The following is a 27,026-nucleotide window of genomic DNA, read 5'->3' as shown; positions in this document are numbered from 1 at the left end:
GTACATATCCGGAATATCGTCTGTTGGTATAATGATAGTAATGCAGGAAATCAAGTGCCTTCATAAAATTTAACATCTTAAAGGCCTGAATTAACTTTTTTAGATCCTACGTACTTAATACATTTATATTAGTTAGCGCGGTCTGATCACGGGGTAAGTCAGCATGCGGAGTAAAAGTAAACAGGCCTTGGCACTTAGACCAGACCGTTCACTTGGTCGACTCATTCTCTCCCCGATCTTCAAATGTTATGTCTCGTCTCTTTGATGTTCAGCAATAGTCTGCACCGTCATCGCAACTCAGACTCGCAGATGCTCGGGTAATAGTCGTGGTCAATTGACGGTTCGGCATGCGATCTCGAACAGGTTGGTGAGTCTCTAGCAAACTATACATCAGCGCCCCTCCCGGACTTCCAGATCTCTGTAGCAGTCCGGTAATCCACTGCAATTTAGTTATCAGCAAATTAATCAGATTACTACAGCTTGACATGCCGCGCTAGAAAATTAAAGTGCGATGAGCAGTATCAGGCAGTTGGTGGTGTGGAGGGTGAAGAGAAACTGCAATGTGCGCAATGTCGTAAGGCGTCGAGGGAGTGCCAGCCCAGTGAGGGGATTGTGTTTCGGCACCAGCAGAATGCGTCGATGAACAATAAAACCGCAGATGAGGGAAATGGTCGAGATACTTTGAGGGGGTTTTATAATTATAAGAACACGTTTAGGGAGGATAGTGTGTGGCTTGAGATTCCGAAGAACGGTATGAGAAGATTATCTTCAATTGACGGTCCTCGCTGACAGATTGATAGTTATCTTTGTGGATAATACAAATCCTCACGCCGAAGAGCTGGAAACGGCAATTCTAGCAAGTGATCCCAGTAACCATGAAGCAATCGCCAATGAATGGAATCATCGAAACTCAATGTCCACACCCAACGACACCGCACTTGGTTTGAATGCCTTGTCAACGGCTGCAGCCGCACAGCAATCATATTTCCTTCAGCACTCATCTGTGGCATCACCTGAAACCCCCGGTCTACGACACGCTACTACCAGCAGCGACTTGCGTATCCCCTCGACGCCAAAAACGCTTCATTCTCCTATCAAGGCTATCAACGCATTACTTCCTCCGACTTCTCCGCCATTGTCTATTACTTCTTCCTCTAACAATAATAATAATATTAATTTCTTACTCAATCCTTCAAACTCAGGTTCGCCTTCCGTCGACTCCAGGTTATCGACATCAATTGGCCGCAGGGAGTCTTCATCATATCATTCCACGACGGCGAGGCATCGAAGTGCCCTATCAAATGCACGACTGGACGCAAAAGTAGAAACTGACCATGAGGTTGCTTTCTTATTGAGGCATTTTGCCGAGAATCCTGGTTACTGGTAAGCAGCCATTCTATAGACCACGTGTATGTTCTAATGTTAACAGGATGGATCTTTTCGATCTCGACTTTTACTTTTCATCCCTGGTCCCTGTCAAAGCTCTATCAAACCCCCTTCTGAAGTACGCGGCATGTGCCTATGCCGCGAAACAACTCAACCGGGTAAGGGGCGCAAAGGCTATAATGGGCGGTAACTGCTCCAAACAAGCCTCCATGGAACTATGGCCCGATGCCGAAAATGTAGATTGGGAGTGGTACGGCGCAAAATATTACGACAAGGCAATTCAACTACTCATGCGGGAACTACAACACGATGCTGGAAGTCCAGCACCATTGAGTACACCCGAGGCTTTCGGACAATGGCAAGCGGCTGAGCTATGTGATGATGGAGGGAGGGCTCGGAAAAGAAGGAGGCGGTTTTCTAATAGTCGTTTTTCAAGTTCTCATTCAGATGAGGTTTTGGCAGCAACTGCAATTCTTTCGGTATACGAGTTTCTGGATGCGACTGGCCCTGCGTGGAATGGGCATTTGAGTGGAGTCAAGTCCCTTCTTGATATTGCGGAGATTGGCATGATGCCGTTAGAACAGGAGTCTTCTCCGGCGGAGGGTGTTCTACCGCGGAAGAGGCCAGGTTTGTCGCGCGCTCGGAGGGCAACGTTTTGGAATTTCGCCCGACAGGACTACATCTCTGCTTGTAAGCTTTTCCCTTCGTAATTGTAGGTTTGGTTTTGTCTCTAATGGAGTGCTTGTGATAGTTATAAATGAGGGCCAAACACGACTGAATCCAGAAGATCTGCTTCTTTGGACTGACGCCGGATTGCAGCTTGATAGCAACGGATTTGTCGTCCCAAGCAACACCGATGCAGAAAGTACCATGAAAGAAGACATGATATCGAATGCATTGATATGGCTTTTATCGAAAATTGTCAATTTCATCGACGCGGGTGACCAGATTCAACTGTCCTCTGCAGGCGGTCCAAATGAACAAGGCCCCATAGGCGTCTCACAAAACACCCTACTAGAGCGCTGGTACAGGCTACACAGTGAATTAGACGCATGGTACAGGGGCCTCCCGGACACATTTCAGCCATGCGCAAGGCTTGAGCCTGCTCGACGCCCACATCTGGCCGTTGGTATTGATGACGACTGTCCCTTCGCCGAAGTGTGGTACAGTATGCCCATGTGCGCATCCACCATGCAGCACTACCACATGGCTAGAATCATCCTCCTCATCAATAAACCGCACGAATCCACCGCCCGCCGAACAACAGTTACGAATAGATTAAAGTCCTATCGCTCGATTGAGAGTGAGATTCGACTTCACAGTTACGAGATTTGTAACATCTCCATGTCGAGGATGGATGCTTCGTCAAGGATTCATTCCTTGCAGCCGTTGTTTGTAACGGGCCAGTGTCTCACGGAGCCACGGGAACGGAGGACGATTCTGAGCCTGTTGAGAGGTATAGAGGCGGATACGGGCTGGGCGACGGAGTATCGGGTGAAGCAGCTGTTGAAGGAGTGGGAGTGGGACGAAGCAGCTACCATGTCTTAGCCTCGAGTCAAGTGATAAGCTATAATTTCGGTATCAAGGTTGTCAGAACGATGAGGTATGAACATCAATAACGACGCTTGGTCAAGATCCTTGCGTGCTGGGTTAGCTCGATGACTAGGACAGTAAAACCAGAGCGGGTCACTGCTAATCGAGATTTCGGTCCTCACATCGACTCTAACCCGAAGCAAAAACTAGAGAATTCGTCCTGAGGCTTTCTGGCATTCCCTCTCAAACTTTTCGTAAATACATTTTCTTTCAATTATGAAAAATCCATCTTACTTTCCACCCGAAGTCTATCAGTCCAAACAATCGCCCTACCTTCTCTATCCAATTCTGCGAATGCGGAGGAGATTTTACCCCACGTTCACACCTTACCGATTCCATATTCCAAGGTTGGATTGTGGAGAACAACCAAAGAGGAAAGTATGCCGAACTGGGCCTTGTGGAGTTTAGATAGAGGCCATGGCAAATTGCGCGGGGTTTACAGCACCATTATCAAGTTAAACCAAGATTCGGGCGATAGATACGTATAGCTATATGATGAACATACTTTGTGGTCTGCGGGGATATGACTGGGCGAACTGTTTTCCGCTAGAGTTGCCCAAGTTCGCATCCCAGACGGCCATGAGGCAGGATACTTATATACAGGAATCTCGTCGATTGAAGTTGAAAATCACAATTCCTAAGTTCCAAATACTTCTTCTTTTGCCATATCTTCCTTCCAGTGTCCCAACGTAAAGATGGAACTAGACACAGACGTCCTCATCCTCGGTGCAGGCATGTCCGGCCTCAACTTCGCCATCCGCCTGCAACAAACCTACCCCTCGGCCTCCTACACCATAATAGAATCCACCACCGAATTGGGAGGCACCTGGTCCGTCAACACATACCCTGGTTGCGGCTGCGATGTCGCTTCGCATTTCTACTCTTACTCCTTTGAGCTGAAACCAGACTGGAGCCAGAAATTCGCATTACAGCGAGAGATATTGGACTATTTCCGGGATGTTGCGCAGAAACATGATGTTGTAAATCATATAGAGTATGAGTCCAGTGTTGAGAGGGCTGTTTGGAATGAGACTTATGGGGTGTGGGTGTCTGATGTTTTGGATAAGAAGACTGGTACGATCAGAAAAGTGAGGAGTAGGGTTGTGGTCTCAGCTGTGGGTGCGTTGTCGATACCTAGGGAATGTGAAATTGAGGGTGCAGACACTTTTAAGGGAGCGCTGTTTCATTCCGCGAGATGGGATCATGAGTTTGATTGGGGGGAGAAAGAGGTGGTGGTCATCGGTATGTCCCTCCTCCCTCCATCTCAGATAACCAACAACTGACTTGGGTAATATAGGTAACGGCTGCAGCGCAACACAATTTGTCCCCATCTTAAGCAACGGAAGCAACATCAAAAACTACGTTAAACCACGCACCCCAGCCAAAAAGGTAACCCAGTTCGCGCGTCAACCACACTGGCTCGCGGAAAGACCAAACCCCGTCTATTCCAGCTTCTTCAAATGGAGCATGCGCTACATCCCGCTTGTAATGCGTATGTACCGTTTCTGGCTATACACAGACATGGAAAAGGACTTCTTCGGCTTCAATCTACTCAAGGGCGTAAACATTCGTCGGAATTTGACGAACGAGCGATTGGAGTATATGAAGCGCGCGGCACCGGCAAAGTATCATGCTGTGTTGACACCTTCCACCGAGATTGGATGTAAACGCAAGGTCAATGATACGGATTACTTCTCGTGTTTGCATAATGAGAATATGGAGCTGGTATGGGATGACCCTGTTGTTGCGGTGACGGAGACGGGTGTGCGCACCAGATCGGGGAGGGATATTCGTGCGGATGCGATTATATTGGCGAATGGGTTTCAAACGCAAAAGGTGTTGCATCCATTGGATACAGATATCAAAGGTGAAGGCGGCGTTAGTTTGGATGAACACGTTAGTTCCCCCTTTTCTTCATTTGTATAGGTTTGTACTGACTAGGTGACAGTGGCAGCAAGTCTCCAACGGCCATCCACAAGCTTACTATGGAACCTGCATCTCACAATTCCCCAACTTCTTCGTCATGATGGGTCCCAATACTACAACGGGGCATTTGTCGGTTATTTACTCGACAGAATGTCAAGTAAACTTCAGTCTTCGCGTGCTCAAGCCCATTCTCCAGCGTCCTTCCCTGTTCTCATTGTCCGCCAAACCTACGAGTGTCGCTGTGACTCTTGCAGCAGAGCAGAATGACAATACCTGGCTACAGCACCTGTCTAAGAGTCTAGTCTGGTCCTCGGGATGTACGAGTTGGTATATCGATACCAAAACCGGACGAAATACCATGCTCTACCCGGATTGGCAGTTCAATTTCTGGCTGAGAAGTATCTTTGTGCCTGTAAAGCGTGATTTTGTGTATAAGCAGAGCTTGAAAGAGGTCGCACCTTCGCCATCAACTCAAAAGAGCAAGAAGGGAAGTCGGCTGTTGTGGAATAGTGCGGTGTTGGCTTCTGTTGTCGGGGCAGTGGGTTTGGGGGCTGGGTTTGTGAGGGGGGATATCAAGGTTGATGAGGTTGATGAGTTGTTGAAGAGGGTTTCAAGTGAGTTTAGCGGGGTGGGTGAGGAAGTTCTTAGATTGTTGACTTTCAAGGTATAGACTAGAAGACAACCTTTAGCATATTTTGTTTTTTTGTTTATGCCATCATGATCATGATTCATCAATATGCAATTCTATATGAGCATGCATACACATCAACCGTAACAACATTAATGCAACCTCCTCAGAGCCTCAATCATCTTTTGCACCGATTCCAAATCACCACTACCGACAACGCCTAGTATCTCTTCTTGAACAGCTCTATCACAATCCAAGAATCGTTCAATAAGTTCTCCGTCAACAAACCGGAAAGGCTCCTCGGCCTCACGCACGGTCGACCGGAAAGCCCTGAACTTATTGAATGGCATCAAGCCTGGTGAATCAACGTAGGCCGAGATGGCTGTCTGGAGTCGCATAAGGAAGTCCTGGTGCTCCGGATTGATTAGTGCGAAGAGATAGATTGATCCTTCGACCTGTATAATCATTACATTAGTATTAATCTTTAAGTTTCTGAAATGCGAATCTTACCGTTCCCAAGAATGCCTTGGGAGTCACCGCCATGGTCGATGTCTGAGGAATATTCACTGGTCGAATGCGATTGACCATTTCGCCCAGAAGCAACTCACTAGTCACCTCCAGTCGCCGTCGATCTTCCTCCGTCATGCCATCGACATTCCGGCGAAGGACGATTAAGTTTCCCTCCGCGTCACTGACAAGCCACTGGTTCGACCCAATATCTGCCACAGCTGTAGTCCATACAGTCGCAAAATGACGAGCGACTTCCTTTGCTTCCATCGTCAAAGCATCAGTTTTGTTGCTCTCAACGATAGATATACTCTTCATTAAATCTGCGACAACGATTGTTTTATCCGTAACCGCAATATCAACAGGGGCAGTTGATGTGCGATAGACGGCGGCTTTTTGGAGCGAATATTTTCCTGTTTGCGGCTGCCCTGTCACCTCGAAGATGACCACCTGTTTACCATTAGATTATATTTAGTCCAATGTTGAGATTTGACTTACAGTTTTGACAAGAGCTGCCACGATATAATCGCCCATCATAGCCAACGCTCGACAGGCCCCCTTCACCGGATGCTCCAGGAACAATGACAATTTTCTATTAGAGTCCACTTCAAACAATAGAATACGCCCACGTATGGATTCAGCTGTCTCATCGTCCAAATACGCGGTCCCAACAATAAATCTATCTTTGTAGATAGGTTCATCATACCTATCCTTGCCAACGACCATTTGAGCACGGATGACACTTTCAACAAGCTCGTCGGGCTTCAGATCAAAAGAATCTAACTTTCGGAACATGATCTCATCAGCAAGCACGAATTGACTCTCGACAATTTCAGCTCCATCCTCTAAGCGACGCTTGATAGTCCCGATTCCGAACGCCTTTTCTGTGGGCGAATATGCCACCCTCCGAACGGTTGCTCCAATAGGCAGAGTTTGTATTTGGGTTGTGCGTTCCTTGTCAACAAGGGCGATCTTGAGATCTCTTGATGTTGCCACTGCAATGGCATCTGGATATGCCTCAGTGTTGAAATGGCAAACACGCGAGGCACCTTCTGAGTTCACTGCTGAGTAGATAATCCGCCCTTCAGAAGCATATATCAAACTGGGATGTTCGCATGTGGTGAACACATTATAAAGTCCATCGCCTCGTGGTAGTTTTTTGAATGTCGGTTGCTCAGAGCCGAGAATCAACTTATTCGTACCGGTCAGAGAATGGCTTTCGGCATCGTAAGAAAATGTTACGACACTGCCGTCCGCCATGGACACAAACAATGTCGAAGAACTATCTGCCAGAATCTCTGCTAAGAGAACAGTTCGTGGAAAAGCCTCACTAGCGACACCCAAAGATTGACTATGTAACTCTTCGAATCTATGTAAATCCAAAACGGCCACTAGGGCGTTTTGCGGGAAAGCGGCGATGCAGACTTGTGATGGTGCTGGTGGAATAGTCACTCCTGAAACTTGATTGTCCTTGCCAAAATCTTTTTGAGAAAGGACCTTCAGGTCTCCAGTGATATCTAGAGTAGCTATAATTTGACCACCAGTCACGACAACAAGTCGCTCATCGTTGCATGCTACTGATGTAATCGTGTGTCCATCAGGCGACCATTTAGATGTGACCATGCCGCTGTCCGTATCGGCTATACTCACGCCGCTTTCTGTGACATGTATGATACGACCGCCAGGCAAGTTGCTAGAAAGAAGGGTATTCTCTGCCAAATTCAGACCGAGGAATTCATCCAGCTCTTCCACTTCGCCATCCGAACTAAATCGGAAGACTCTGGTCTCGTTGACAAAGGTGACCACCAGTGTGTCTGAAAAATCACCTGGGCTAGAAATTTGCAAAGCCCACATATCCGTAATATGCTCCATCTCGCCTAAAACACCTAATTCGTCCATACCAACACCACTTCGCACACTTCGCAAAGTGCCATCATTGAATGCGCCAGAGCCCGTGACGATGCGAGCTTGACCCGACGAAAACTCATGAGTGTAATTCTCCCCTTCGCGGGCACCGAGGTCCATGATAGTGAAATCTAAGATTGGAGCAATATTAGATATGGTCTGGATAATCTCAAAAGAGCCTTCACTGATCCGAATAACCTGGGAATCTCCTTGATGAGATCCGATAAAAGTCATTCCAGCGCCTAAATAGATAAGAACGGATGCTCTTGACGCCTCGCCGAGGTAGTCGAGTTTCCAGCCTTCTACTTCATTTTGAGAATCCAGGACTAACATCAAGAAGAAGAGACGACCGTAGTCGTCCGCGAGGAGCCATCGCTGACCGTCCACTTGCACCCATGCAACAAAGATCGTAGCTTCATCGAGGGGGTTTGAGATTGTTTCATTTTTGGCGTCATCGATATACTTGATGCATGTCTCTCCGAGAACCAATAATCCACCTAACGGAGCCGGAACAGGAATCAAATGTGAAGCCCCCAGGTCCAATTCCTCTGTAAAATCCTCGGTCTCCTGAAAAACCGGCTCCGCAGACGCCTCAAACGACAATTCCCTAATCTTCAACTTCACTTTTCGCTGATTATCTTCATGCAATAACGCTAATCGAGGATGTGCTTTGCTTTCCACATGCAAGAACGCCGACGATCGGACCATCAACTCATCTATTCTCGTCATCATGGGTTCACCCAATTCTCCAATCTGCGGCGTCGGCTCGTCGGGGTTACTGTAATGCGACGTTTTCAGGACCGGAGGTTTGCCTCGTTTCTTGTGTAGTTGGATGATGGGTAGCACAGTAATGATACCCTCAAAAATCTCCAATGTCATGTACTTCCCGCTCGGATCAATCAGACATCGGTCACCGTTTTGGCAGGCTCTTGAGGCCTTGTCGGCGAGATCTACATAGCTTCGTTCCGTACGGACTCGTCGTTTCTCGCTGTCCCATTTTAGTGTGAAATATGTATTTTGATCTGTGCCGACGAAGAGGTGGTCTGTCGTTGAGTTGGCGGGGGCGGGGAGTCGGGCTAGCATCGAGACTTTGGCATAGAGAGCACGAGATGTGGTGAGTGCGAGGCCATCGGGGGTTATAGAATAGAATTCAAGACGGGCTCCTTTACTACAAATCAATACATTAGCATGCTATATCGAGTCGCTGGAGGATTGGAAGCATACGCGACAACGAGACAATCTTCTTCTGGCTCGAGGAAGTTGAGCTTCAGCGCGTGTCGCACGCTGCTGGCTCGATGAATTGGGACGACGTATGCCATGTCTGATTTATAACAGTACTGGTGAAGAGTACTAAGCACTATTTGATATTGAAACGCGCTATCGGTCGGTCGGTCTGAGGATCTGAACGAATCGATCGACGAGTGCTGTACTGTGTTCCGAGATCAGGTTGGATGGGCCTACCGACTACAGCCCGGAACAGAGAACAAGCTTCAAACCAGTACGAAGTAGATCTGAGAAGTTTGTGTCAGACACTCGGCTCAATAGCGGGTAAGAGAATAGTTAGTTAGTGGGGGTTTGATAAGCATTGAAGCAACAGGAAGTTGCTAAGCTCGATAAGTTGATGTTCCAGCCGCCGCTACGGTAAATTTACGTGAATGACGTCCCGCTCTGCGGTATCAATCAGCTCCACTTGACTTAAACTCCGTACAGCCACATTGGAGAAGATATGAATAACCCAAACAAATTGAATCTAACTATAACCCACGCAAGAATCGATACAAATGAAATGCGCAAACTCCAGTCCCGATTCATTGCCCAATGCACGCACTAAATGCCGGAAAGAAAAGAAGAAACGGCCAATTTGAGACCAAGGGTATGAACGTTATCGTACTGGAGAGGTATCACCGACGAGAACTATTGCTCAAGTACTTGTAAACAACTGAAAAGTCCTTTCCAGGGTGTATATCTTCAACAGCCTCGTATAGACGGCGTGCCTTGTCAGCTAACTCCAACGGTGCGCCCGACTCTTGTGCAGCATCAATCGCAAGTTTGAGATCCTTGCGCATCAATCCTATACTAAATCCGCCTTCGTAATCACGGCTAGCGGGGGACTTCTCAACAACCCCGGGCACAGGGTTGTTGACTTCACTAGGCCAGCAGCGACCGGTCGAGGAATTAATCATATCAGCCAACACCTTAGGGTCCAGACCCCATCGAATACCGAGATTCATCGCTTCAGCAACGGCAATATTGTTAATCGCAAGAATGTAGTTATTAGCCAACTTGCCGCTTACGCCCGTCCCTTGCTCACCCAGATGCCAGGCATTCTTGCCCATGAGCGACAGAACGGACTTGACGCGGTCTACTAAAGCGCCGGTCTTGGATGAAGCGCCGAACATGAATGATAATGTCCCTGCTTCCGCGGCAACGACGCCGCCGGACATGGGCGCATCGACGAAGCGGCCTTGGTTGGGTGCTTGGACGGCATATGCGATTTCTTTGGAGGTGACGGGGTCGATGGTGGAGCAGTCGATGAAGAGGCGTTCTTGTTCAAGCTGGGGGAGAGGACCTGGCTTGAGGATGGAGTGGAAAACCTGCCTCACATGAACTGGTTGGGGGAGACTGGTAATGACATTTGTCTTGACGTTGCGTTAGTAGATAGTTTTAAATCATGCCATTGACATGCATTATAACAGACTCACGGATTTCTCGGCCAATGTCCTGGCGCTGTCAGTAAACTCAACAGGACCAGTGCTGGCCGTCTTGGCCTCAGCGACGAATTGGCGCATAGCTTGTTCATTGACATCGTGCACGATCAGGGTATCTGATGGAGGGATCCTGGCGCGTAGAGTCTTTGCCATGGGGTAGCCTTGTTCCTGTTAGTAATCTGGAAACACGAAAAGAGTCGCTCTAGAGGTAATCAAGGTACGCGCAAATAATACCCACCCATTCGACCAAGTCCGATAAAACCCCAGGTAGTGTTTCGTCTCAGCGAAGTCGAGAAAAGTCGTTGCGCGCGAGAGGCAGTCTGGAAGGATTTCCCCAGAGGGAGAGCTCGTGCGGGGATCATGGTGTCGTGTGAGAGTTTACAATCAACAATGTACAGCGGTTACCAAGTCAAGATGGCGTGTGTATTGAGAGTTGAGTGTCACACAAAAAGGAGAGGATTAAAGAAGGCAAATATGTTGAGAGGGAAAGAGGAAGAAGGGGAAAAGAGCTGGCGACCACGCGACCTTTGTAGCTTAACACCGACCTTATCTGGGTCCCCCATACACTAGTTACTACGGTACGTACAACTGCAACGCAGGGACACCCAATCACAAAACACATTTATCAACAGATTCAGGAACCAGTATTTCCGATTTCTATGATTCTATCCTAAAACGGGTTTAACTACTCTGTAGTACACTCAGCATCCTTGAAGATATTGGTCAATCGAGTGTCCATGCGGGGACAGTGCGGGACAGTCTGCTCCGTGAGTGTAGTTCCATTGCCGGTATGAGGATAGGATGGAGATGATATCAGCCGGTTCTTGCCGATACGTAGAGCTAATGCGCTGATTGACTATTCCGAGTAATTACTATTCAGCTAATAGAAAGGAACAGAAATTCAATCAAATAATCGCTTTCTCATCATCTTCTAACCTTGATGGATATATGCGGGGATCCGGAGAAGTTGGGGGATGTGGGCCTCACTGCCTCAGGCCGCCGGGTGGCTGCCTCAAAAGCCAGCCACATGGGTAATGACGGTTGGAAGCGGCCGTGCCTCGGACAGGATGCCAGCCATTCCTATTAAATATTCTGATGTAGTTATAACTCATGAATGAGTAGACTAAGTAAGTAACTATCTCGTTACTTGCAATACGTAATTGGAATAACTTAGTACACCAGCGTAATGCAAACAAAATCTATTTAAACATTTGAATAATCGACAATCAAAAGAAATGGGAATCTCAAGTCTAAATCTTCTATACATTAATGACCCGCCTCATCACGCTCCTCCTGGTGCACCCGCTTGGCCCGGAGACGTTGGACTGCTCACAGACCCCGTAAGATACTCCGCCGGTACCTTGGGCACCCGCGGCGAATTCGCTGTCTGCGCAACTGCGCGCTGATGAGCACGTAACAAATCTCGTTGTCGCTCTTTCTCACGACTTGAGGCTGTGCCGCCGGTGAGACGCCGCATGCCGCTGCGAAGCATCGATTCTAGGGATGATGTTCCCTCGGAACTTTTACGGGCGAGACTTGTTGCCGGTGTACTCCGTGATGTTGACAGATGTAGACCTGTGCGTTCGTCAATGTCAGAGAAGCTTTCTTCGACTTCGCTGTCTGAGAGTAACGTCGATTCCATGATGGGGCGAGGTGACATGCTGGCGGTTGACAGACTTGGTGTATGATTGACCAGGTGGTTGGCTGGTGATGTTACAGATCGACTGTGCATCACGGGTCGCAATCCGCCGCCAGGTGCAGAGGTAGGCGCTGGACCAAGGGCAGACGAAGTCATTTGAAATACGCCGTCGAGTCTAGTCGGTGGTCGTGATGTCTCAGCGAGACCGTTATGGAATGACGACGAGGACGGGGTTCGGGCAAGCGACTTTCGAAGGATGGGCGCCGTCTGTTGGTCGTATAGACTGGCCGATGTGTCTGCGAAGCTGCCAGGGTAGCCACGCATCTCCGACAGAGAACTCATGGATGGTGTTTGGAACCCAAAGTCGTCTTCTTCGAAAAAGTCATCTAAGCTGTCCAGTCGTTGCACGATTTCACCCATGTTTCCGTCGGTCTGCGTGTCGATGGACTTCATAGTATCCGTCCGCATCGATGATGGGTAAAAGGATTCGCTGTAATCCTCGGTACTAAACTCAACATCCGGAGTTACTGCTCTTTGCGCTTCCATTCGATCGGCTTCTGCGCAGGTATAAAACACAGCGTGGACATTGTGACGTGTTGTGGCTGATTGTGCAGCTGGTATGGGAATAGACCAGCCTGTAGGTTCTGGAATACCGTACAGACTCTGTATCCCCTCGTATTGCTTCCGAATTGCCCGAGAAGAGGACGACGATGCCATACTCATGCGCAAGTGATGTTTTTCCATCGGATTACCTGAAACGGTCATAATATGATCCATGACCTCGAGTGCTTGAGGGCATAACTCCGTCTGAAGGAGTCGAAGAAGGGGTGAAATTAAATCTGGGCCATGGGATGTAATTTCAGGTCGCCGCATGTCCATTTCTGGAATCAAGACACTCAAAATACTCAATATCTTGATTCGGAACCACTGCGTAGCATTCGTCAAGCACCCCATCACAAACACCAAAGTCTGCACCTCCTGCGCTGGGAAATAATATGAGCAAATTTCTGAAACGATATGTTGCAAAAAGTCCTGTTCCTTTTTCCACTGCGCATTGGCGAAGCCAACTAGACAGGCAGCCAGTCGCTCAAAGCCCCGTCGGTCGGCCACCTGGCCTAGCAGATTCGCTCTCTCCATGATCTCTGCATCATTTGAATCCGCATCGAACTGATGAAGAAAGTGTGGTATGTTGGCCAGAATAGCAAAAAGTAACCGATTACTCTCACCCACAAGTATGTTATCCGGCAGGGGTGTCAATCGGTGCAGCAGACTCAAGGTCTCATTAAAAGACTCTGAAGACTTCAGGCCCTTGTACACCAGATCCTGGATTCCAGTAAAGGCACCCTCCCATCGAGGGGGCTGAGCACCACTTAGAGTAGCCACAACGTTGGGATCACCCATATCAATCTTATCGAGTAGTTTCTCGAGCATCCTGATGCTCTCCATAAATTCAACCTCGTGTATAGTATTCAAACAAGCACACGTGGTCCAGAAAAGCTGAGGATATTGCATCAAGTCAGCCGGTGCCAGTGATTTGATTATAACCTTCAGCGTAGTGAGTATCTCCATGGAAAAGGTCTGATAGTCTGTTTCTTCATCGGCGATTGTATTGGAAAGCCGCGCAAGCATATCTGCTAGCATCTTTGGTTCCAAGGATTTCGAAATACATCGGAACAACTGGAAAGAACGGCAGGCCAAATGTCGAACAGGGCACGATGTGGCCCAATTCAAAGCTTCCTTAGACCAGAGATCGCTGATATCCTCATGAACGAGATTCAAGAATTGCACAACTTGTCGCGTCACAAAAGTCATGGCAGGCGGGACGCGAGTACCGTCATCTTCTTCTTTGCCATGGTTGTCCTCGTACTCCCATATAACCGATGCATCACTCTTACGAATTGAGTCGACAAAATGCTCAATGGCTTGTCGCGCTTCAGTAGAAACCTCATCCTGAAGCTTAGAAGAGACGAGCTCATGAATAAGATGGACGAGCATTTCTCGAGCTTGCTCCTGCACTGTGAAGGTGTAATGATCCCATAGAATCAGGACCACATGTAAAAGCTTGATCACGTCTTGTACGGCAAGAGTAACAGGGCCGACGATTAGATCCACAAGGAAAATCATCGAGAGTTGTCCCATCGACAAGCCAGCCTATAGGTACATGTTAGCTATCATTCTTCACATCGCAGTGCGTATCAAGATTCTTTACCTGTTTATTGCCTATCGGCAGTATCTCATTCAGGTTAGCGGCGTAGGGCAATCCCCGGCAATCTGGGGGTGATTCAACTTCATCCTTTCGTTCTTGTATCATATATTTAGGAGCGACGTGTAGCAAGAAGAATTCAATGACTTTTGAGCCTGCCGGAGTAGACGATAGGAATACCACGATTTGTTTGGCATATTCAACAAAGTTTTGTTCTTTGCGTTCCAAACAGAGACTGATGATGAAATCAAGAATAACTTGGACGTTCCCTCCATGAGGCCCGGTAGCCAGTGACTGCCAAAGAGCTTGCACTTCATTAGGAAGAAGCTTGCACCGAAGGATGGTGATCTCGAGCATATTAACAAGAAGCATATATGAACGCGGTGTAGGCTGTTGGTTGGGGTCGACTTGTAGCTCCATCGCCTGGACCCAAGGCAAAATCGCCGTCACGACATTTCGTTGATCATCAGTTGACATAGTTCGTGTAAAATGTCTTGAGAATTCAGAGAAGATGAGAAAGCCAATGTCGGAATACTGTGATGCGAGCCGTTTTGAAATTTCAAACTGAGCGAGTTTATACACGGCTGTGGTCTTGTCAGAGAGACTGATATCAAAATCCTGAAGTCGCGAATTCTTCTGCTGTCGCTCTTCCAGGATGCGGGTGAGCTTCACTGCTTTCATGCGGATGTCCCTTTTTTCGTTGCCTAGCATGTACATGACAACCGCGACTACTCTCCAGAATGCCACTGCATAGTCAGTTTCCTCAATAAGCACTTGGTTGACGACTTCAAAATAGCTTTCAAGAGCCTTGTCCCCAAGACGTCTATCTCGGTCGACACCGTAGCACAAGTCTATCATGCGTTCGAGTAGGAATGGATACTCCTTGTTGTGAACAATGAGATTCTTCAATGCTCGTCGGCCGATTGCATGCAGCTTATCGCTGACTGTTTCGAAAATACTGCCGATCCAAACCAGCATTCGGCTCACATCAAATTGAAGAATTGACCCGCCTTCTGTTGTCGTACTTATTGGTCCAGCCTAGACGAGAGTTAGCCCTCCTCAATTGATTCTTTTCTAGCATGTGATTCGACTTACACATAACGACGACATTGCGCTCAACGCCGCGGATTGGAGATTCTTCTTCTCGATTTCTATCAAGGCTGCGGGATTTCTTAAGTCTCCCGGATCGTTGTGTTGCGCAATGGCAAATCGCCTCATATTGTCTTCTCTTTGAGCAATCTGTGCCTGGCTTGGTGAGTATCCGCACCAGCCCTCCATCAAGGAAAATGCAGATTTTCGGGACTCAAATGGCATCCAGCGAGATGGTTCTTTGGTACGATTGATGCCTTCAAAAAGCTCCTCCATGAGTCCGCAGTAGTGGTTGCGCAGGCGTTGGAACTCCCAGTCATTCTGTACTTCCGCATCGCTCAGGAAAAGGCGTAAGTCTTTTGCATAGGTTACCAGATTATTGACGATCCAATCGTCATTGAATATTTCCGCTTCTCTGAGGAAAATTGACGTTAATTTATACACGTGGGTAACTTCAGTACGTAAACGATCTGTCTTGCGACTGCGATGAGGACTGCTTGGAGTACGATTATGAGTGCCGATGCGCAATTTTGCCTCTTCATTGCATGTCGTCACGGCATATTGCAAAGACTCAAGAAGAGTCCGGTATAAAGCCTTGTTTATCGAGCCCAGTGCTGAAACAATTGCATCTCTTATTGAATCCAATGAAGCCGAGAGTAATGGAATCACAAATGCAAAGAGAGCTCGGGCTGAACCGATTTTGTCTTGTGCGGTTTGCATTCCTTTGGACGTTCTGCGGGCATGCTCAGCATTCGCTAGTTGACTCTGGGATTGAGCACCAACGTTGCTCAGCGTAGTGCAAGCCATCAAAAGATAAAGCTTCCATTGCTCAATCATAATCTCCGCTGGGGATCTGGCTCGGCCAAGTGATCTTCCTTGGGTCATATCAAAAGTTGCATATTGCTGAAGTCGCTGGCTCTCTGCTAGAGTAGTAATGTTTCTGTGCATCTGTACTAGCCTGGCGCACACGATTTCTCGAGCGAGAGTAACTGCGACCGGACATGTATCGAAGCTGACACGAATGATGTTTGGAAATACCTTGACCCAAAGGCTCGAATCGTAAGAAACATCGCTGCTACAAAGTTCAATCAACGTATTTTGTGAGGTACTCCTTCGCTTGCCCTTTTGAAGGCGACTACGCTCTGCGATTGTCAAGTGCTCATCGTTGAGGTCCATAATTTGATGGGAATCCGCTTCAAGAATTCGAATGATTCTGGTGTTTTCTTTGCCCAATGCGTTATCAAATTCTGTGACTAGTCGAAGCACGGAAATAGCAAAGCGGCGGACCCTGCGAGATTGGGAGCACAAGAAGAAAATACCATGTGCCTCAATCTCCTCAACATAGGCGAGTACGCTAGAAAGATCGAGTTGCAACGCCCGGGTGCCGGAGTCAACATTATTCTCCGCCTGGTCAGTTGCAATTTCTTTCGTCTTTTGCTGGATCTCTTCGATCCAAATTCGTAAGAGTTCAACATATAGTGTTAATGTAGATTCGATATGACCCGGCCCAAGCATGCCTTCATCCGACATGGTAGAGTACCGAGCGTCGAAATTAAATATGAACCGCGCAAAGCCAATAGTGACTTGTTGAGCATGCATCTGCCGTGCTATTGATTTCAGGGATTCTGCCGAGGATCTCGCTATGTTGGGTTGAACATGCGCCGTTCCTGTGCAAAGAAGATTGATGAGAGAATTGAAGGGTATATGGTCGGACAAACATCTAGGAAGAGCTTGAACAGCTACATGAAGCAGATCGTAAAAACTCTGCCTTTGTTCGATAAGGCTCGCGTGATCGTCGCGTCGGCCGAAACTGAACGCTTCCGATATGGGGGTCTTGGGTGTTGAGCCACTGAATTTCTCATCAAGAGCAGCCTGTCCACCAAAAGTATTGTCACAAAGAATAGTAATCTTTCCCAAGATCTCACAAAACTGTACGTAGTAGGCCTTGGCTACTTCGTTGAGTTTGGAAACATTGACTGGGCATGACAAGGCCGAGGGGTCCGAAACGACCGCACGAGGTTTCGGGTCTGCTAAAAGTTGCGGTCGAGGCGGAAGCAAGAAGTTGGGAATATCGACAAAGTGTGTGGAAATAGGACCTGCTGGAAAAGGTGGGTATAATTGATCGCCATTTTCAAGATCACACATGATTGATAGAAATGACCGAATTCCTACCACCATTTTCTCCGGCTCCATTTGTTCTATTTTCAGTTCTCTTCCTGACAGGAAAAGATCCGAGTTTATCAGAGGAAAAATGATGTTACGGAAACATAGGTCTGGGAGCTTGAATCCTATCATGCGAATGAGTTGAATCAAAGGATCGGCCACGGATGGCTCTGTTGTAAGGTAAGTCCTCCTTCCTGGTGGTAGGGCGACTTTGATGACTTCATCAACCCGTTTGAGTGTGATATTAGGAGGGTCGGGGTACCGGAAAAGATATGTCCATAACAATCGACATAGAGCTTGAAGTGCCAGACCGCGAGTAGGCCGATCTCTGAGCCGTGCCGGCAAATTGAGTGCTATGGAAAGCCATTGACTAGCGAAAGCATCCTTTGAAGAAACACAGAGCAAGATTGTTTGCAAAGGGAAAGCAGTCATCCAATGCCGAGGTTTGGCAATCATCTGTGAAAGTCGTGGAGTTATGATTTCCAGAAAGTCCTTCCAAATAGGATGACCCACGTCGCACGCCGGGTTGGCTGCAATTGAGATCAGAACTTTCTCAATGATATAGCAATACGCTTGTTTGACTCTTTGTCCGTGAGCGTTGACGAATAGTCGGGCTATTGACCTCATGTATTCACACGACTTGGTCCATGCCTCTTCAGGGTATGTTTTTATGCTGAAATGTCGCATACCCAAGATCAGCAGTTCTGCCTTCGCATCAAACTCGCTGGTTTGGCCTCGCAGAGCAGCCTCTTTTTGGTACCGTTCAAGCTCATTGATGAAGCGCATCGTAACACTCGTAAAATTGATCTCACTCATCTTGCCCAGTAATTGTCCGTAGATCCTCCAATTTGCCATCCGTAGCGGTGACGCCGCTATTTGTTCTGGATCAACTGCCTTCAGTTGTCCGAAGACGATATCTTCCAGGCGCTCTGTCATTTCAGTGCCGATCGCCTCGACAGTGCTTTGGTTGAAGATTTCAATCAACACTCTGCACACGAGGTACACCGAGACCGTTGCTCGACGCTCAAGAAGTTGGACGCCATCCTTCTGTATAGAAGCAGGCGGGACATTCTCTGAACCCAGATCCGAGTCGGAGGTTGCTGGTTGAATAGGCTCTGTGTTTCGGCGAAGAAGCGGTCCACTTTCCGAGCTCTGGGATTTCTACATTCACGGTCTATCAGTCTTTTGATCTCGGATATCGAAAGAAGCGTGATAGTTAAATAGTTCTTACCTGAGGGTTTTTGGCTGAAGTCGCGGCTTCTCCTTTGGCTCTCCGCCACAGCATAATAGTATCAATCAATGGTTTTGGTTTGGAGCGAGCGATGTGCCCCAGAGCAGAAATGAGCTGGTCGAAAACCGCGTCTGCACCTTCACCGCAAACCTCTTCTACCGGGGCCTCGACTTCGCCGACTTTGACGATGCTTTGATTGATTTTATTGTCTGCGTGGGCAACGAACTATTTTTGATTCGCTTCATTAGCTAGAATATCGATATGATAGGATGTGGTGCATGGACGTACAGAGTTGAATAGATGATGCAGAGCATATTCGCCGACCGTTTTCGCTTCTTGGTGATGCTTCGAATGCGTGCGGCTGTGTGAATGCTCTCGGCGGAGTTTGCTATTCGACGGCATCTTCTTGTGGACAGAGCTGCTGCTTCTCGTCGCCGTCTGTTCCAAAGTCAAATGTTCATCGTCATCTTGAATAGTACTGAGACCGCTGGCTGGAGAGTGTGCTGGGCCATTGCTTCCATTGGCTGCAAACTTCAAAATAGATTCCAAGTCTTCGTTTCGGTTGGAAAACATGTAGTCCGACCCCACGGATATACCGGCCATGTTACTTGAGCCTGCAGACGCAATGATTTCTGGGCTTAGAGGGCCCGCCGAGGTTGTTGTATAACTCGGGCTGCGTGAATGCTGAATGCCATGGACAATCGATGTTTTGCGATGATGACCGTAAGAGGATAGAGAAGGTTTGCGCTCGATAACACCATCAGGGTGACCGACATTAGATTCAGGACTTTTGGAATGAGACTGTCCGCGACTCCGAGATTGGGGTTGAAGCGTCGTTAGACCGCGACCGGATGTATCGACGGGGCGTCCCCTAGGACCAGAAACAGATGACTCCCTACTGTGTAGGCCGGCGACAGCTTGAGAGGAGGCATTTCTCGGGTTCAATCGATCCGAGGGAGGGGTGGGAGTATGGTGCGACGTGAAAGGAGTCTCATCGGGACCGAGGGGTATGGTTGTCTGAAGCGGCGCGGCTGTCCGACCCGGTTGAGGAGCTATTCAAACATTAGACCAATCCATCAATATCCATCTGTAGCCATGTCTTGAAACGATATAGAGTGCGCGGTGTGCTTGCGGTGTCGTGTACGCGCGACGAGGTCACACTCCTGGGCGGAAGGAAGGTGGTACGCACCGTTGGGCTGCTGCATTTTCAAAATGCTTCAAGCCTCTCAGAAGAACTGAGCATTGTAGACGGTTTTAGGGCGTCATATGCGGCTAGCATCCATGACGACGACAATGAAGCAAAAATAAAAACTATCCAAATACAAATACAAATACAGAGCATTGAATAGGACTAGTGGTGGTAGTAAGCCTTGGGTACTGACTTGCGGACGGGGTTAAGGCGGCTAGGCTGAGGTTAGCTTCGGGCGGGCGGTGGGCATCGTTAGCCGCCGTAGCAATAAGCTTAAGCTGCTAGCCCGCTTAGTAACCGTTGTCTTGACTCTTCAGCACTTACTCCAACCATTATACGTACTGCATCATTTTGTTGAACTTGGCTTTATTCTATTTTTGGCTTGATTTGATATTTAAAACGATGCGAGTCAAACCCTTAGCTCCTCTGTGCTACACGAAACACTGTCTTGAGCTCTGAGGTGTCTATACTACCCACGCCTATCATCTTAGCTTCACCGCCACGTGGGAACTGCATGTCCAGGAACAAGCATCCCTGTCAAGGGACTTCCATTGAGGACAAGTGCTGCCTCTAACAGTACCACATTGACGAGAATCATTTTGCATACGCCATCTCTTTGGAAGCATTTAAAGAGGAAGGATAGGAGATCTTTTACGTGCGGTTCGAGCCATCAGCTTACAATCGCCTCTTCGGAGTGTATGCGACCTCGGAGAATTTACGTGATCTTTCGATTTGTATTTACTTGAGGCATCGTGACATACATGCTTCGGCTTTGTACTGACTCATGTGCAACCGGCGGCTTTGATAACTTCAACCTCTCTCAAGGAAGGCATTGCGAGTACCACTGATTCGCTTGGTGACAGGTGGAACCCGCCGCACAAGTCGTCGCGCCAGTCCAACCACTTCCGCCGCATTGTCCGTACACCGTCTGCGTCGCACCAGCAGAAGTCGAGGTCGATGTTGACGGCAAGGAAGTTGTGGATGTGTACGTGGAAGAAGTTGCAGATGAACTGCCAGAACCGCCTCCGTTCGTCAACCCCGCGGGCGTGACGTCCGTGGCGGTCTGTCCATGGCACACACACGTTTCCCAATCCGAAGTCGCTTGTCCGGGGCATGCAACAGGTTCAAAGTTGACAACAACATTGTCGCCAAATATCTCACTCTGTGCCATGATATCGAAGTGATAGCTATATCCGTACTGGTTGGTGCTACCCACTTCTGGACACCATTGCTGGTTACCGTTGTATGGGCAGAGGTTGGTGACCATGACGATGATGCTCTTGCCAGCAGCTCCACCGGCGCCACAACCGTTGCAAGGTGGGTTGCCTGTAGAGGTGAGGTTATAACATTTTCCGCACCCGGCACCGCACCAGGTAGCACCGGCTGTGTCGAAGAAGGCTTGGGATCCTGCGGCGGTGTATACGCCGCTGCTAATGCCGAGCTGTGAAGAGATCAATCAAGTGATTCGAATTGTTTGTGCAGTGTATTAGAGAAGAACAACCTGCCAGGAATCTAGGCCGGAGCTTGTGCCACAGCCACAAGCGCCCTCCTGTCCGTCATAGTAGCGCTTTTGCCTTTGTCAGCAGGGATATTCGCTGAATCACAGAACAGATTACTTGCAGTTGTTGTCGCTAGATAGGCACATGCCGTGCCTACAAGCGCAGGAAGTAGTGCAAGATAACCCAGCTTCATTTTTTTGGTAGTTCCTTACTGGAGCCGCAAAGTAGAGCAAGAAACAAAACAAGTCCTCTGGCTGGTGGAGGTAAAACAGAGGGGCTTATGGAACTATTTAACATACTGATTCAATTCAGGGACCGAAGAGACATCCCACTCTGGGGAAATCATCGCGGAGTTCATGCAATATCTCGCTGTTGATCCTCACGTACGATATTCCCCTAGCGCGCACCCAAGCGGAACGTCGGGAAAGGCTCACGATCCTCATCAGCCACATCATGCCGGCAATTGCAGGCTTCCAACAAATACTAGGACTATTTAGTGTTGCGGTGATCCAATCTGGGCCTCCATCGAATCTGACCAAAAAAAAGTTTATTTGCAGGAGTGGACAATTTGATACCTCAATCCAATCCATCGGCGTCATTGACCTCATTACAGCCTAATGAACTTCAATCGCACTGATGGATTGCATTGTAACCAATGGCTGGTATCAAGTATCCTCCATGAAAGACCATAACAACCTCTACTCAAATTCCAATCACCGCTCCTTCAACGTCTGGGCTGCCGCTCCTCATCTCACCATCGATGCCAAACATTCTGACCAGTTGAGATCATGGTATCAGCAGCCTGAAGTCCCTTGGCCCAGCGCAACCGAGCCTTTCTCATGACGCGACCTCGATCATCGACGTAGACCAGGAGTATATTCGTGGTGTCGATCACTTCCTTGTCGTAGATATGTACACTCACTCCATTTTGCTCCTTGGTAGCAAACGAATCTGTGCCATCCATAGATGGCATCCGTCGTTATCAGCTCGTGGCCGTGAGTGCTCTTCAGGGCGGGTCGACTGTCCGATACCATTGCAAAGTAGTTAAGAGACAGTTGTGTTCAAGGATCAGGTTAGGTGGTCGGTAGAGACAGGACCCAGAAATGATACAAGGCATTGAGATCGTGAGTTCTTCTTAAGTGACGTCAGACTACTTAATGCTGTAATATGTAGCCCGAAAATGGATAGCATTCGATTCTGCATGTCTATCATCTATACTCTCTATATTATTCAACATGTTTAAGATCAAAAACCTCTCTGACGTCCTGAAATATCCTCCGCTAATCCATCAATGATTGGCCCTCATTCCGACACCTCAAGCTTGGACTAGCTCCGTTCGTTTGAAGCGGTGCGCCGCTTGATCGAGTATCCGCCGTTGACCGCCCCGGAGTATCGCGAACCCTGGGCACGAGAAGATCACACGAAGAGGAATAGAAAGCGAATCGGCGATTACTTGGATCACGGTCCATCCGAGATGTAGGCATTGTTAAGCACCATGTCTGCAATATAGTCTAGCCTCCGGCAACCATATACTTCAGTCCGAAACGCCGTATGAACTCCAGATATGCATTTGAATGAACCCGCTATGGCTTCTATAGATACCGTCGTGGTCTCGGGGTCGGCATGGCGCGGTGTGTGTCCGCGGCGTCGTCCTCGTGGGGTGTTGGGTGTGTTCGTAACAGCATTCAAGTAGCTGTTTTCTGATTAATCTGTTTCAAGACCCGAAGATGCTCTTGCTTCAAAGCTTTGAACTCATCGTCCAACTTGTTGTGCCATGGATACAAGACGAAGACTTGAAATGCGAGAGCCGACGAGGCGACCGTGAAGTTGACCAGTGAGATACCCCGTGTAATCCACATAGTGATCGTCTGTCACTACCGAAAGTAGCAGTATGTCGTTGGTAGTATTAGGCAGGGATCCCAGAGGCGGATGTGCACAATATGCGGAAATGCTAACAAACCTGAACTAGGGAGGTAGCGTCATATTATATATGCTCGTATTCCCGGGTAAGCGGCAATCCTCTCCCTATTTACTCCGTACCTTGGGGACATCTAGCTGAAGCCTTCAGGAGGCAAAATTGTATGGAAGAGGAAATGTAGCCGTTCGGTCTTCTGTCCGATGGACCCAGCGAAATGCCGAGATTAGGGTTACGGCGTTGTCTCGGCGATGCACCGGAGATGGATCGGCAAGATGAGGGATTTTTCGACAGCCTGGTCCTCTTAGACTCCAACTAGCGAGATGAAGGCTGATGAATATATACTCCATACAGGGGACAAGCATGTCTATCTCAGTACGACGATCAAGGAATTACGAGCCCTTTAGGCAAGATTGGGCAGGAATGCCGACCAGATAGACCCTGAAGCCCTCGCTCATAACGCCGATGAGAGAATTATTTTGCCGCTAGCCGTAAGGGCTTAGGGTAACGATGCTTAGCTATGACTTGCAGCTGATTTCACATGCTCCGAGATATCGCCGCTGACTACTGAAACCGTAAACTTTGGTGCTAAATTGTATGAAAAAAATTGCCGCCGAGTTATAGCCGACAAAGTTACCCTAGCTGGAATTCGTAATCCGGATTCTACCATTTACCATTTTCGTGTCCTATTTTTCTTCTTTCTCTATTATATCAACTCGTAGTCACTGACTTTAATTATTCTTGATTCTATCCCCATGTTATCGCCACTACGAGCCTCCCTCAACACTCTCCGCCCACGAATCTCTACATACTCGACAACAATAAGCAGAACATCACACATCGCAGCCATGGGTCAACGACTCTTCTCACAATTCCAACAACCCGAAACACCCGACTACAAAGTAGAACCCATACCGAGGGACCTGATACCCAGTCTTGGTCAATCAAAGCAACAAATTTTATGGCTTGGATGCTCTGATAGCGGATATGAAGAGACAACCACGTTAAATAATCTTCTTGAGGATGAGATGATCGTCGTGCGGAATTGGGGGAATATGGCTCTTAGCACAGATTTGGCCTGGGCGAGTGCTGTGCAGCATGCTGTGGAGATGTTGGGGGTTAGTCACATGATCCTCTCCTTCTCTCTCTATGGTACCCTTACTTACTTATACTGTCACAGGTTAAACATATTATTGTCTGTGGACACTATGGATGTGGAATTGTCAAGACAGACTCGGCTACCAATTCAGCATACCCTTGGCAGAAGTATGTCTCCTTTCTCCTTTCTAAAAAAAAACGTCCTATACTAACGAGTTGAAAAGGAAAATAAGTACCCTATGCTCAGCACATCAACATGAACTCGAATGCCTCGCAGACAGTGAACGAAACAAACACTTGGTCGAACTGAATGTCATTAAGCAAATGGAAGGCGTCAGGGATTTACTCGATATCGTCAGCCCCGAGAAGAACCGAAGGATAACTGTTCATGGATTCATATATGACCGCAAAGGGCACAGGGCGAACAGAATCCTTTTGAACTGATTGCACATTTTATACATGGTGTCAGGTAGCCTACCCAGGAGGTACACGGAGACCTGGACACTTCTGATTTCTTTCAAGACTATGAGTCTTATCATTTCGGCCTGAAACCTTGGAGCACTGGCGAAAGTCTAATACCCCAAATTGCATACTGTTAGCTGTACATAATCAATTGCATAATTATACACTTCATTATATCTCTGACGCGCGCTTTTAACATGTAGTAAACAGTGGAGCCTTCACGGAATTCGGGACGTATCAAACAATAGACGGATATTACACAGTACGTAGTAGTAGCAATGAGCTCTCTCTCCCGATGACGTTACAATCCCTGTGCTTTGAGGAAATCGGGTTATTTCAAATGCCTGCGGCCCAACTTTATGCAGATTAAGATCACGACTATCGCCGAGCCAATATAATCAACTTGTAACAAAATTAAACAAATGATTGAAGCAACATCCCCAGCTGGAAAATCATCCACAGTCTCGACAACCTCCGAACCAGTAAACAACCAAACACAATTCCCACCACATGCCGACACATCATACCTAACTTCCCTTGCAAAATCAGCACAGGAGCAGTGATATTGCCATACTCACTATCCGTAGCCAGCAGTAACGGCAACTCACCCGGCGCAAAGGGCTCGCTGGCAACCCTACATATACGTCCATTCCGCTACCGAACGCTCAAAGTACGGTTCCGCGAAATAAACGTTACTCTCGGCATACAAGTCTGAAGATGTCAGGTATCCAAAGTCGAGATCACTCCAGCGTCAAAATACGACGAGCTGTCAACTGGTACCAAGCGCATGCGGGTAAAGCATCCCTCAGCCTGAACCCATCCTTGAAAAGGATTGATAATCAATAGCTAAGTAAATTCCTTTCAGGTTATAAGGCTGTTCTAGTAATACGGAAAAGTATGTTTATTTGTAACCAATACACCATTTCAATGCTATATCTTCAGAAACAGTAGAACTTGTGCTGGTGTGATGGAGATCAAATTCCCTATTCAGGCGATATCTCCATCAAGCCAGTCTACGTCCCTCCTGGGCAATGCCAGAGCAAGCCAATCAAAATCTCTCAGACGAAGGGTCCTGAAGAAACATGATAGGAAATATGATGTACATACTTCTCGGCCATTGATGTATAAACTAAGCATCAGCCGTGGCTCTTGGCGCACGTGGATATTGTTGCTCAGCAGCTTGGTCAAGCCTAGGCAACAGGATGTCACAAAATCTAGAATATTAGTTGAAAAATATTTTTTGTATAGTTCCTGCATCAATTTTTCCGGGTTTGGAAACCCCTCTCAGATCAAGCGCATCAACGAACATGCTGCAAGTAGATGCATAGAGATCCTAATTGTTTACTCTTCTAAGGGTTTCTATCTGTAAACCATTGTAAAAGACGTGACTAGAGGGCCTTAGTCGTGAGCTAAATCTAAATAGGATTACGTACGTGGTATGGAGTCTGAGACTCTAAGCACATTGTCTACATCATCGGGAATGCTGAGGACCGGGGTGTCCAACATTGTAACCCTAGCCCTATACCCTATGCCCTGAGTATTATCAGGTCGATTAGAAAATCTAGGACTCATAGGGTCCTATATTTTTAGAACATTCTCGAGGGCACACATCATGCGATCCATTTACATCCGTAGGGGTGGTAATCCGGCGTTACCTATTCTGCCATGAATGAACTTATAGTCCGGACTCCGTAGCGGCCCAGATGGTGCATGGGGGCCAGGATTCCGAGATGGCGGTGATGGAGAGACCCGAATTGTGCACTACATTTCGTCTCAATACTGAAAGCTCCTTCGACATGTTTTTATGTTAAGAAAAAAGTAGATTGTCCCCTTTCAAAAAAGACCAACGTACGCACCACGATGGCGGAATCAACTAGGAACTGGG

The 27,026-nt window shown here is 47.8% G+C and overlaps 7 protein-coding genes across 7 annotated transcripts; 3 read left to right on the top strand and 4 right to left on the bottom strand.

The window, feature by feature from the left end:
- Positions 1-347: 347 nt before the first annotated feature.
- EYB26_008426 (uncharacterized protein) lies at positions 348-2,934 on the top strand (the record flags this gene model as incomplete). The annotated part of the gene is made up of 5 exons (XM_054267679.1): positions 348-367; positions 480-751; positions 801-1,383; positions 1,430-2,076; positions 2,138-2,934. The coding sequence occupies 5 exons, from the start codon at positions 348-350 to the stop codon at positions 2,932-2,934; spliced, it is 2,319 nt and encodes a 772-aa protein (XP_054123654.1).
- Positions 2,935-3,674: 740 nt separating this feature from the next.
- Positions 3,675-5,580, top strand: EYB26_008425 (uncharacterized protein; the record flags this gene model as incomplete). Its single annotated transcript, XM_054267678.1, has 4 exons — positions 3,675-4,221; positions 4,277-4,875; positions 4,928-5,519; positions 5,576-5,580. 4 exons carry the CDS (start codon positions 3,675-3,677, stop codon positions 5,578-5,580), a joined length of 1,743 nt encoding a protein of 580 aa, XP_054123653.1.
- A 105-nt stretch (positions 5,581-5,685) lies between these two features.
- Positions 5,686-9,264, bottom strand: EYB26_008424 (uncharacterized protein; the record flags this gene model as incomplete). The annotated part of the gene is made up of 4 exons (XM_054267677.1): positions 5,686-5,988; positions 6,044-6,490; positions 6,539-9,113; positions 9,170-9,264. 4 exons carry the CDS (start codon positions 9,262-9,264, stop codon positions 5,686-5,688), a joined length of 3,420 nt encoding a protein of 1,139 aa, XP_054123652.1.
- Positions 9,265-9,846: 582 nt separating this feature from the next.
- Positions 9,847-11,015, bottom strand: EYB26_008423 (uncharacterized protein; the record flags this gene model as incomplete). The annotated part of the gene is made up of 3 exons (XM_054267676.1): positions 9,847-10,584; positions 10,648-10,814; positions 10,892-11,015. The coding sequence occupies 3 exons, from the start codon at positions 11,013-11,015 to the stop codon at positions 9,847-9,849; spliced, it is 1,029 nt and encodes a 342-aa protein (XP_054123651.1).
- A 920-nt stretch (positions 11,016-11,935) lies between these two features.
- Positions 11,936-20,183, bottom strand: EYB26_008422 (uncharacterized protein; the record flags this gene model as incomplete). The annotated part of the gene is made up of 6 exons (XM_054267675.1): positions 11,936-14,443; positions 14,502-15,533; positions 15,591-18,908; positions 18,979-19,203; positions 19,267-20,030; positions 20,168-20,183. 6 exons carry the CDS (start codon positions 20,181-20,183, stop codon positions 11,936-11,938), a joined length of 7,863 nt encoding a protein of 2,620 aa, XP_054123650.1.
- An 804-nt stretch (positions 20,184-20,987) lies between these two features.
- Positions 20,988-21,859, bottom strand: EYB26_008421 (uncharacterized protein; the record flags this gene model as incomplete). Its single annotated transcript, XM_054267674.1, has 3 exons — positions 20,988-21,608; positions 21,669-21,734; positions 21,788-21,859. 3 exons carry the CDS (start codon positions 21,857-21,859, stop codon positions 20,988-20,990), a joined length of 759 nt encoding a protein of 252 aa, XP_054123649.1.
- Positions 21,860-24,429: 2,570 nt separating this feature from the next.
- Positions 24,430-25,123, top strand: EYB26_008420 (uncharacterized protein; the record flags this gene model as incomplete). Its single annotated transcript, XM_054267673.1, has 3 exons — positions 24,430-24,699; positions 24,762-24,847; positions 24,904-25,123. 3 exons carry the CDS (start codon positions 24,430-24,432, stop codon positions 25,121-25,123), a joined length of 576 nt encoding a protein of 191 aa, XP_054123648.1.
- Between the last annotated feature and the right edge of the window lie 1,903 nt (positions 25,124-27,026).

The sequence above is a fragment of the Talaromyces marneffei genome, chromosome 6 (assembly GCF_009556855.1).
Source record: "Talaromyces marneffei chromosome 6, complete sequence".
NCBI lineage: Eukaryota > Fungi > Ascomycota > Eurotiomycetes > Eurotiales > Trichocomaceae > Talaromyces > Talaromyces marneffei.
The sequence above is the reverse complement of the archived record's forward strand: the minus strand, read 5'-3'. Positions and strand labels throughout refer to the sequence as shown.